The sequence below is a fragment of the Malaya genurostris genome, chromosome 2 (genome assembly GCF_030247185.1).
Source record: "Malaya genurostris strain Urasoe2022 chromosome 2, Malgen_1.1, whole genome shotgun sequence".
NCBI lineage: Eukaryota > Metazoa > Arthropoda > Insecta > Diptera > Culicidae > Malaya > Malaya genurostris.
Genome location: NC_080571.1, coordinates 334148947 through 334161211, shown reverse-complemented (window position 1 = coordinate 334161211; position 12265 = coordinate 334148947). Strand labels below are relative to the sequence as shown.

At 39.3% G+C, this 12265-nt stretch overlaps 1 protein-coding gene across 2 annotated transcripts in view; it reads left to right on the top strand.

Annotated features, from left to right (window-relative positions):
• The first annotated feature begins 537 nt into the window (after window positions 1–537).
• LOC131431648 (ATP-binding cassette subfamily G member 4-like) overlaps window positions 538–12265 on the top strand; it is a 44290-nt gene continuing 32562 nt past the window's right edge. Inside the window, exons 1-2 of one of the 2 annotated variants that reach the window (XM_058597486.1) lie at window positions 538–727; window positions 1366–1796. In XM_058597486.1, coding sequence (XP_058453469.1) covers window positions 1481–1796 — 316 coding nt within the window. In that variant the 5' untranslated portion in view covers window positions 538–727; window positions 1366–1480. Of the gene's footprint in view, window positions 941–1365; window positions 1797–12265 lie in introns of both variants that reach the window. The other variant, XM_058597485.1, reaches the window with a different exon arrangement.

The following is a 12265-nucleotide window of genomic DNA, read 5'->3' as shown; positions in this document are numbered from 1 at the left end:
TATGCATTCCTTCAAAGGAGAGATATTCAATGAACAAGTTGAAAGACGGCGTTTTCAGCTATGCAATTCTTCCTTCAGAAAAAAAACTTTCCCGGCCGCTAAAGTCAATAAATTATTCTGAAATTTTCACAGAATAATCTAAACTAATTTTCTAAGAGATTTTTTTTTATATTCATCACCGTTTCTGAGAAAATCAGATTTGAAGCGTGAAAATGGCCCTCTAAATCACCCTAAAACACACTGGCATCATTTCCTTACAGTTATCAGGCTGGTTTCATTCAATGCAATTTCAATACTTATTCAATGTTCACCAAATCGTAGCCGCACACTACCACAGGTAGGCATCAGTCACTCATTTCGGCTCTTATCTGAGTGCTAGCTGATAAATCACACTCACTTGGTTTCTTCTTTGTTTTGCACCAGCCAATTATCAGCCGCTTGCTGCGATTACCGCATCTGCCCATGATGCGGTGCTTTGGATGGCAGTTGTGCGGGTTTGTGGCGGGCTGAGCAGCAAATCGTCAACAGCAAGCTCATTCAGTATTCATCGTGAGTCGGCAGTGAGTGGTTCGTACGGAAGTTGCGCGCGCGCGTTCGGTCTCTTGGGCACGGTTTGCCTTCAGGAAGACCCTTTCTCGGTTCTGTGTCGCCTGTCTGCATGCACAATTTTATAGCCGTGCATCGTTGCATCGACCTCCCGTCCCGTCGGATCCTACCGTACCGAGATGTGCGCAATTGAATAATTAATTAGGAAATGTGTGTGACTTTCTTTAGTTTATCCGGCTCAACGATTGGTTGATTGAAATCCTCTCAGAAGTCGTTAGCGAAGGGTGCAGGAGTTGTAATGTTTCCAATCGCGAGTGTAACTATAATCGAATACGTTCTTATCGCGCGTTCAGAATCGGCTATCAGCACAACCCAATTGGTTCATTCGCCCAAGGTCAATCATCCACAGCTGTGACCTAGTTCAAGCCGGCCTGTTTCCTGTGTGCAGAAGATCAGGGGCCGAGTTTTCAGCCACAGAGAAACGACTCAGTGCCAGTACCGGTTCTCAACAGTCGTTACAGCAGACGGTTTTGCTGATCTGCAAGCGTGGGTTCCACGAGTTACGGACCACGACCGCGGGATCAGGTTTTCAATTTGTGAAGCTAGCTGCTTTTTTCTTTCTGTATACTTGAAAGCCGCAGTCGTAGGAAAAAACCGCCCAAGAACGAAGCGATAAGATATTGAGTTGTTTTTTTCTGTTTTCAATCTACTATATTCCGTATTCAACCGTGAAGCAAAGGGCTGTACCGAATAGGGGAATACAGAAAGTGTATGAGTGAGGGGAAACAGTGCAGTGAAGATCGGTAGATTTATTTTTAGATTCCGAAGCCGTGACATGCGGTGAGAAATTTTCATGGTGCATGTTTTTTTGCTGTTAGAGAAAACGAGCGAGAGAGAGAGATAGTGAAAGTTCAACATCCGCACGCGCGTCAACATGGCTGAAGCGTACGAGATGAGCACTGCTGCCAGTGGCAGTCCGAGCCAAAGCATTTGCAAGGATACGGCTCTGGAGGCGGATGACCGCGTCCTCGATAAGGAACTACATCTGCTGGAAACGGGAACGATTGTCCAGAAGCGCCCGAACACGATTCGACTGGCACCACTGAAGATTCCGGCTCATCCGCAGTATAGTCCCAGTTTAGGTGGTGCCTCGACAGCATCCTCTTTGGCTGCGGCTAGACTATTCAAACCGGTTACCATCAGTTTCAAGGATTTATCCTATTCCGTGCGAACCGGTATCTTCCGGAAAGGTGGGTGTCCGAAACACAATAGGCTTACATATTGTTATTTTATTATGCTAAACCCTGGTTCCCTGCGTCATAAATTTTTTCTGAACTCTGCGTTACCAAAGTAACTTAATCCAACAATAATGTGACACTGGTCGGAAGTGAGATTTTCTCTGTTTTCATTCTCTAGATTACTTTAACGCAATTATAAACTCGAAGGTGTTGTTAGTACAAATTAATAGAATAGAGCTATTATATTAATTGAAAATCAAGTATATACGCAATCGATTGATTGTAAAAAAGTAAATCATAGCATTTTTCTAGGCACCAAACGCAAATGGAAATTCTTTCGAAATTTTGGTAAACTTCTTAACCGATTCTTAGCATACAAAAATGCATGGCTACGATCCTACTTCCACTAAGAATGCGTCTCGATAAGATCTTGTAAATGCTGGTTTGTGATTGTACCAGTTATGAAGATTTTTTGACACAGGACTGAGCCTTTGTTTTCTCTATAGGAGTACAAATTAAAAATGAGGAAAATGGAACCATACAAACAGAGATTTGGTTTTGAACATCTACAGTTCAGTCAATTTTCAACAGATTTTAGATATCATTTGCTTGGAAAAAAAAAACAAATAGATAAATTAGTATAAAGGGTGCGTTATAGATGACTGATCTTCACCAGATGTGGCAATTTTGCTTGTTGACATATCCGCATTCAACCAGAAATAAGCTTCTTCGTTGAAAACAATTTTTTGAGGAAAAAGTGGATCTTCCTTCTATTTTGCCTGCGCCCATTCATAGTAGTAGATCAAGTTGAACAAGTTTGACAATACCACAAGACACGATTCACGCGTGATCTGTCAATTCACCAATGTTACCAAAAAGATGCCAGCAAAAAAAATCACACTTTATTTCAGATATTTAGTGGTCTAAAATTTTATTATTCACAACTAATGTACAAATTTTTCCTTCCCTCGCCAAACTTGTGTTTAAGTTTTGTAAGCAAGCAGTTATTTTTATAGCGTTTCTCTACCATTACTACCATTCTGCGATTTCGGTTGAAGCGATAAACTTTTTCTTATTATCAATCGAGTTCATCTTATATAAATTGGAAATTAATCTTATGCACTCCAAAGTTACCCTGGGGTAGTTGTCAATTTTTCAGGCGAAACACCGTAACATGTAATTTCATCCGAACTTGCATGACACAAGATCAGAGCATACCAATTAAAGCTTCAAATCGTTTTATGGCACTTTTTGTCTTGCTGTCTAACAACAACCTACCTCTAGCAAGCTACGTGTAGCACTGAATCGTTAGCTATAACTTCGCTTCTATTTATAGATTCGCGTGCTTCCAACAGCTTCGCTTTTGCATCGATTGACCAATCAGAGCGATGCTTTCCCTTTGATATATCGCTCACTCCTTCAAAAGCGTCGTCTATGGCAGGGAAATCCAGTATGCCGGAGATTTTTTGCAGATAAAATAGGACACTGCTAGCTAATCAACATTTCAATGATATACAATTCAAAATACATGGCAATGTACATTCGAATCAATACGTAGAAATATTTCCAATCAAATGGTGACATAATATAAATCATTGATACAAAATTGACTGAGCTGTAAGAGTTTAAAACCTGACCACAATTCTACGTGTATTTTTCGTGAGTTTCTAATTTGCACTCCTATATAGAAAACAAAAATGTGTTCCACATTAAAATCTGTTTTAATCCACTTAGTGGTGTAATGATGCTTTTCCCATATATAATACTGTGGTATTCTATTTAAAATGTTTCTTTTAGATTTTTTAAAGAAACCAAGGGATTGTTTGTGCATTACCTAGTATAACATAGAGAATGAAACAGTTCTCTGATTGGTTAGGCCATCCTTAAGAAAACGAACTGGGTTCACTATCATATGCACTTCCGGCACCGGAACCCGAGAGCCGGTATAATCGAAGTCGGTTCGTACGGCCACCAACTAACATGACGTACAAACTCTACTAGTTTTTATTCAAATTTTGAAGGTTTTATACAATTTTGCCATCGCACTCTAAATGACGATTGATTTTGTTGAATCCGAAAGTATGAAGTAATTTTTGGTGGGACCATAAGACCTTTCACTTGACCCTATGATTGACGGTTTGGAGTCCAGTTTACAACATTTTTTACGGTTTTTGTTCCGCCGGTTTAAGTGACGGTGTGCAATATTTAACACGCTTTACCCTATAACTTCGGAACCGGATGAAATTCAGGAATTCCGTATGGGACCGGAAGACCTTTCATTTGAATCTATATGATATGACACTAGTCATATCATATTTACTTGTACCTTTTTACTAGTCGGTTTTTCCAGTGATTGCATAACCTTTCTATATGAGAAAAGCAAAAATCGAAAAACAAACTCCCTAAAATTACAAATTTACGTTTTTTGGTCCGGAATCAAAAACATTACACGTGGATTAGTGATTCGCGGGACTGATGTATGAAGTCATTGAAATTTTGATCAAAAATACTCGATTTCTTTACCTTTCGCCTTCGGCTCATCAGTGCTCAAAGCAGTACAAATTGAGCTGCCATTTCCACTTAGCAGTTCAATTTAAACCGCTAAGCAGACGCAAAGTTTGCACTATTAATGCAACCCTTCAATAATATCGCACAGGTGCAATATTATTTCTGACGTCTCAGGTGTAACTGAGTGACGGCTGGCCATCGCAGAATGCGAACATTTAGGGGTTTGTTTGTTTGTGCAAAAAGCATATAATATGTCGCAGAAAGTATGGACCCACTTTGATTTCGCTGTAAATGATTCACAAGTGTTAGATATTCAAATTTTATTCGATATACTGATAATATTAGACTACAACAACAGAATATTATTCTCAACATATGCTACTTAGCCATTGTAGACTAGCTGGCGCACCTTCTTGCGAAAGTTCCTTATTAAATTCCGTACAGACTTCTTGGCGACAAGTTTTGACACTTTTTTCCAATCTTTTTCGAACTGTTGAATGGTTTCGGCTGTCGAGACATGTTTCCTAAGATGTTCCTTCGTTAGTGCCCAAAATTCCTCAATTGGTCGAAGTTGTGGGCAATATGGTGGATTCATGTCTTTTGGGACGAAAGTGACATTTTTGGTAGTATACTATTCTACCGTTGATTTCGAGTAGTGGCAAGAAGCAATATCTGGCCAGAAGACAACAGGGTCCTTGTGGCTTCGAATCATGGGTAGAACATTCCTTGATGTATATTTCGCTGTTCATTGAAGTATTGGTGCTGAAGGGTTTCGAAATCATACCGCAGCTATAAATTGCTTGCCAGACCATAGCTTTCTTTCCAAATTTTTCGACTTCATTCGATGTCTCGGACTGGTTTAACACTTGCTCTTCTTGCACCGTATAATATTGTGGTCCCGGCAAGGATTTGTAATCGAGTTTCACGTAGGTTTCGTCGTCCATGATTATGCAGTTCAAATTTCCAGCAAGAATCGTAGTGTACAGTTTCGAACCCTCGGCCTGATCGATGCTTCTTGTTTCGGACTACGTTTTGGTTTTTTCTTCTTCTTATAAGTTCGAAGATTCAAACGTTCTTTAGCACGAAGAACATTTGACTTCGAAGTGCCCACTTTATTGGCCACATCCCGAACTGAAACCTCCTTCTTTTGCTCGAGCCCCTCAGTATACGTTTATCCAACTGAGGGTTAGCAGGACCTTTTTTTCGACCCGTTTTCGGTTTATCCTCAAAGGTGTTATGCTCACCGAACTTCCTGATTGCATTTCGCACGGCTTTTTCACTTACTCCTTCATTTTTTGCTATCTTTCTCAGTGACAGTCCACGTTCTGTGCACCATTTGTACACAATTTTTCGACGTTGTTCTGCTGAAAGTCCACGCATTTCGAAACAAACTAATGAAAACGAATAAACAACTGCACAAGTGGTTAGAGAAGAGTGTAAAAACAGGACGCAGCCATAGAAATTGACAGATTCTGAACCATTGCGAAATGGCAGCGGTTTTTTATTGAGTCCATACTTTCTGGGCCAGTCTTTACCACGCAACGGAACGGCACAGAGGAGCATTTCAAAGCGAAGAAAAAGGTCAAGTTTTCCATAAAAATATCTGGTTTGACAAGGAATATGTAGTTGTGGTCGAGTAAGCCTAAGCTTCATCACTACCAGAACGGTAAGAATGAATGTGTACACCGCAACCTCCATTTACGAACTAGACGGGTGCTCGTAAATTGAGTTAGTTAGTGAAAAAAGTTTTACTTCGTAAAAAATATTCACGTTATTTGGGATTCACTTCGTAAAGAAGGTTTTGTGTAATGAATGTGACAAACCCCAATTATATGGCTATTTTCGGAACGGATGTGAATAGTAGGCGCATAAAATCCAAGATGATATTCCTTAACAACCCTTACAATTTGGGTATTTTGGAAACGGATTTGATGAGTAGATGCTGGAAAACGATGTTCTATGTTTGTTTGAACATCTGTCATTATACTAATGCATTCTCATCAGTAGCGCACACATTTTTAAACTAATTGAGACAAGTTTTGAGCCAAATAAGCGCTGTTTGCGGAAATTTAGCAAAAATACTTTCACAATACTGAGAACTCTATCATAAATTACTTCGCGATGGCATGGATAAAAGATTATGCTGTTACGTCGGTTACAACAAGAGTTCTTGACGATAAAAATCTCTCCCACAGAAAAGGCACGCAAAGTAAAGTAGGACAAATTCGCGTCAAAACAGTACGTCTGAGCCCTATCATTTACTATTGAATACTTGGAAATTGGATTATATTGAAGAATTGATGCTTCGTAAAAGGTTTATACTGTTCAAAAGTGATGATTTTGGCGTAGAAGACAACGGTCACAAGTTGCGTCACCGGCCAAAAACTGTAAAGATAATAGAAGATGAAAGATTCTGTCTCACTCGCTGTAGTTGACTCGATTTTTCCTTCGGTCCATAAATAAACGTTTTTTGGAACAGTTTTGAACCAAATCCACACGAATTCTTCAGTTTTTTTTTTCATTTTATAAATGATCATTTGAAATTTTAAATACAGTCGAGAGAGCAATCTATGAGACCGGAAAACAAGTTTACAAACACTGTTTCCGGTACTTCCGGAACCGGGAACTGTAAACCGGTGTAGCAAACAAAATATAGTCAAATTTAGAAGAATTTTTCCGTATTTTTGCACTTATGGCTCTAAATGACGGGTTTCAATTTCATACTTACTTCACCCTTTAGTTCTGGAAATGGAAACTGGATTCCGAAAAAAATGTATACCAACTTTTGGGACCATGAGATGTTTCATTTGAATCTAAGTTTACTAAAATCGGTTCAGTCGTTTCTGAGAAATTGGAGTAATTTCCGGATTAGAGTACATGGTCACTTTTTTCGATACTTCCGGAACCATGAACAGAGATCCATTCTACCCGAAATCAATGTATTTGCTTATCAATCAACTGGATTGTTTTGTTTGATAATACGCTTCTTCTATTGATTTTTTTTTACTTATTAGTCTAGAACTCTGGAACCGGGAGTCGCATCCGGGTGATATCCGATAGGCTTCTAAAGCTTGCTTCAGATAGAATTGGAACAAAAACAATTGCCTGTATTTCAGTTATTTATTATTGAATTCCTGATCTTTTTTTTATACAAATGTAGCGTTTTCTTCATACTTTTAAGAAAAAATACGGATAAAATTATTCGTCACGGTTTTGAAGGAATTCTCGAATTTTTCCTGTAACACGGCTCAGTAGGCGGCGCACACCTTCTTCGTCCATCGTTTTAGCTATCTTATTGCACCAGGTCGTCATCGGATTGATGTTTTTGACAAACTTTCGCTTTGCTTTGAGTCTCCTCTTCATGATCGCCCAGTATTTCTCAATAGGGCGGAACTGGTCTTTTCGCCACAGCTGCAAATGCCCAGCCAAATCATACATTTTCTTGCAAATTTGTCGGCAAAAACACTTTTGTCCGAAGTCAGCCTTAACATAGGTTTCATCGTCCATCAGAAGACACCCGTAGAACTTGGTCAGCACCTGGTCATATAGTTTCCGAGCACGAATTTGGACCACACTATTATGGTCCGATTTGGCTGTTTGCTAGCTCGATACGACTTGATTCCTTCCCGGAGTCGAGTTCTCCTCACGGTACTATGGGCAGCACCGAAATTTCTGGCCAAATCACGGTCTGACAGATTGGGATTCCTCTTACTCGTCTTCAAAATCTTACCACGCAGTTTCCGGTCGACAGTTCCACTCCGACGATTCGCTTGAGGCTTCCGAATCGTCGTCAATGTTTCCTTATACCGTTTGCTAACGCGCCTTACGGTATTTCTGGGAAATTTCAGCTGTTTAGCTAGCCTAGATGAAGACCACAATGGATTTTCCAAATAACTGTGCACAATTTTTTCCCTTCTTTCGGCTTCCATGTTGATTGTTTACAAAGTACAGTCGTTTTGCGGAATGTCAAAAATCATACGTGAAGCTGACAAAATTCCCGACACGTAGGCGCCAAGAACTTCCAAATCCGTCCACCAGGAGCGCTACAATATGAGCAAAAGTTTGTTCCAAATCTAAATGAAGCAAGCTTTATAGGATTGTAAGACCTTTCATTTGCACCCAAGCTTATGAAAATTAGTCTCGTAGTCTCTAAGAGAATCAAACGCACTTTTTTTTTGTTTTTTGCAGATTTTACCCTGTTAGTCTGTAACTGAAAGTCGGATGTACATGAAATTCAATAGCAGGCTATGGCACTATAGGGCTTCTCATTTGTTTTAGTTGAAGAAAATCAGTGTAGCGGTGCGAAAATCGATCTCACTTCAAATTTCATTTCGTACAATCTAACGGCTGTGTCAGTTGATTCCAGTGGATGATGTTAATTCTGCATTTAACGTCCTCAGAGAACATTACAAAGTAATGTACTCTGAAAAAGACCAAAACAATTATCGAAACGTTTGGACCTGTGAAGCAGAAATTTTTCCCCTTTTCTCATTCCTATGGTTTGTACGTGATTGGATTATTTCTGATTCTGATGCGATTACTCCGCATGTCGCAGGTAGTTCAATGATAGAACAGTTTTTCGAATCTGGATAGATTTGAATGTTGGATTTCTACCAACCGGCGATAGTTTTTATTTGCTCTAACAAGATTTCCGATGTGCACACGTCACCAGCTGTGCGACCGTGTAATTCGCGGAAAAAAAAATTCAAATGCAAATTGTGATTTCAGAATACAATTGCAGACAGACTTTATTAAATTCAAACGAGTTGCGGTTATCTGCAGGGGGTGGAAGCGCGGTTTGATTTACGGCACGACGAACGTGTCGCGCCTAGAGCAAGCGAATTGCCTTTACGCGGTTTCAGTAGTAAACATTGCAAACCGGATGATGATCCTTCAGTCGAGCTTGTTTTAGGTTAAACATGTTTTGCTAGTGTTAACATTTCCATTCGTATAAAAAATTGCTTGCGTTCGATTTCATTATCAGCTGTAATATCGACGAATTTACAAATACTACCCGACTTGTTGTAATAGATGAGTTGTAGTAACTGCACTCGTAAAAGTTGTTTTTATGACGTCAAATTTTATTATTGGTGGAGTGGTAATAATACAGTCGACTTTTTCAGCTGTCTCTGCATGCTACCACAGTTCTCACGTTAATACTGCGTATCTCAACGGGTTGAATGGCATTTAAATTATAAGATGTTTGTCAGAACATGTGGCGATTTCAGCTGACAGTAGAAGTCCCAAATGACAATAAACAAATGGAAATCATTTCGCTTTCGGTAAGCGGTCATTCGGTATATGATATTGTCTGGTAATAGAATATCTGATCCGTGAGATTCCCGTGAATAGCCTAGAATCTTCTGAAATTTCATATTGGGACTTCAGTTTTGGAATATATAAACTATAATACAGCTCGAGCTGTAACAAAAAGAATTATTTGCTCCGCATAAATGATTCCGCTGATAGCTAAATTTATTCACGTATTTGTTTATTTATTTATTTAGTTAAACGAACAACTAAAGACTGTCCCAGAAAGTATGTGCGCAACCAAAAACCGCTGCCATTTCGCAATGGTTCGGAATCTGTCAATTTCTATGGCTGCGTCCTGTTGTTTACACTCTTCTCTAACCACTTGTGCAGTCGTTTATTCGTTTTCGTTAGTTTGTTTCGAAATACGTGGACTTTCAGCAGTGCAACGTCGAAAAAATGTGTACAAATGGTGCACAGAACGCGGAATGTCACTGAGAAAGATAGCAAAAATAGAAGGAGTAAGTGAAAAGGCCGTGCGAAATGCAATCAGGAAGTTCGGAGAGGAGAACACTTTTGAGGATAAACCGAAAACGGGTCGAAAAAAAGATCCTGCTAACCCTCAGTTGGATAAACGTATACTGAAGGCGTTCGAGCAAAAGAAGGAGGTTTCAGTTCGGGATGTGGCCAAAAAGTGGGCACTTAAAAGTCAAATGTTCTTCGTGCTAAAGTTTTATTTTATTTTTTTAATTTAAGAAGCAGAAACAACCAAAACGTAGTCCGAAACAAGAAGCATCGATCAGGCCGAGGGTTCGAAAGCTGTACAATACGATTCTTGCTGTGAATTTGAACTGCATAATCATGGACGACGAAACCTACGTGAAACTCGATCACAAATCCTTGCCGGAACCACAATATTATATGTTACGGTGCGAGAAGGGCAAGTGTTAAACCAGTCCGAGACATCGATTGAAGTCGACAAATTTGGTAAGAAAGCTATGGTCTGGCAAGTAATTTGTAGCTGCGGTAAGATTTCGAAACCCTTCATAACCACTGCTTCAATGAACAGCGAAATATACATCAAGGAATGTTTACAAAAACGACTTCTACCCATGATTCGAAGCCACAAGGATCCTGTTACCTTCTGGCCAGATCTTGCTTCTTGCCACTACTCGAAATCAACGGTAGAATGGTATACTACCAAAAATGTCACTTTCATCCCAAAAGACATGAATCCACCAAATTGCCCACAACTTCGACCAATTGAGGAACTTTAGGCATTAACGAAGGCACATCTTAGGAAATATGTCTCGGCAGCCGAAACCATTCAACAGTTCGAAAAAGGTGCGCCAGCTAGTCTACAATGGCTAAGTAGCAAATGTTGAGAATATATTCTGTTGTAGTAGTCTAATATTATCAGTATATCGAATAAAATTTGAATATCTAACACTTGTGAATTATTAACAGCGAAATCAAAGTGCGTTCAATTTTTTCTGGGACAGTCTTTATATATCTAATTACTAATTCCCGAAAACGGAAAAATTTACCTTTAATACTCGTTCAGTAGATAATCGGAATCCTACTACCTCAAAACCGTCTTCCAGGTGCGAAGAAAAAAATGGAAATAATTGATCATAGAAATGTAGAATTTCATCCGTTCGAATCGATGCGTGAATACATTTTCATATTTTCTCTTTCCTAATAACCATATTTACAAATTTCTCTTTGTTTGAAGCTTTTACTCGCGTACACTTCGTTTCTCCGAATGCAAAACCAAGCCAGTTTTATTGTAAGCTTGCTTTTTTGAAAACTCACAGAAATAAATTAAAAATGATGTAACAGATCGGCTGAAAAGTTCGTATCGTTTCTATGAGAGGGCGCCACTAGAATTAAATCCATACCATTTTCAGTTAGTACCAACCTTCAAAAGATACGTGTATAAATTTGACAGCTGTCTGATTATTAGTTTGTGAGATATTGCATTTTGAGTGAAGCTACTTTTGTTATTGTGAAAAAAATGGAAAAAAAGGAATTTCGTGTGTTGATGAAACACTACTTTTTGATGAAAAAAAGTGCCGCCGATACCAAAAAATGGCTTGAAGAGACTTCCAGACTCTGCACCGGGCGAAGCGACAATTCGTAAGTGGTTTGCAAAATTTCGTACTGGTCATATGAGCACCGAAGACGATGAACGCAGTGGACGTCCAAAAGAGGCTGTTACCGATGAAAACATGAAAAAAATCCACAAAATGATTTTCAATGACCGTAAAGTGAAGTTGATCGAGATAGCTGACACCCTAAAGATATCAAAGGAACGTAATGGACATATTATTCACGAATATTTGGATATGAGAAAGCTTTGTGCAAAATGGGTGCCGCGTGAGCTCACAATCGATCAAAAACAACAACGAATTGATGATTCTGAGCAGTGTTTGGAGCTGTTATATCGAAATAAAACCGATTCTTTTCGTCGATATATAACAATGGACGAAACATGGCTCCATCACTTCACTCCGGAGTCCAATCGACAGTCAGCTGAGTGGACTGCACGCGATGAACCGTACCCAAAGCGTGGAAAGACTCAACAATCGGCCGGTAAGGTTATGGCGTCTGTATTTTGGGATTCGCATGGTATAATTTTCATCGACTACCTTGAAAAGGGAAAAACCATCAACAGTGACTATTATATAGCGTTATCAGAGCGTTTGAAGGACGAAATTTAA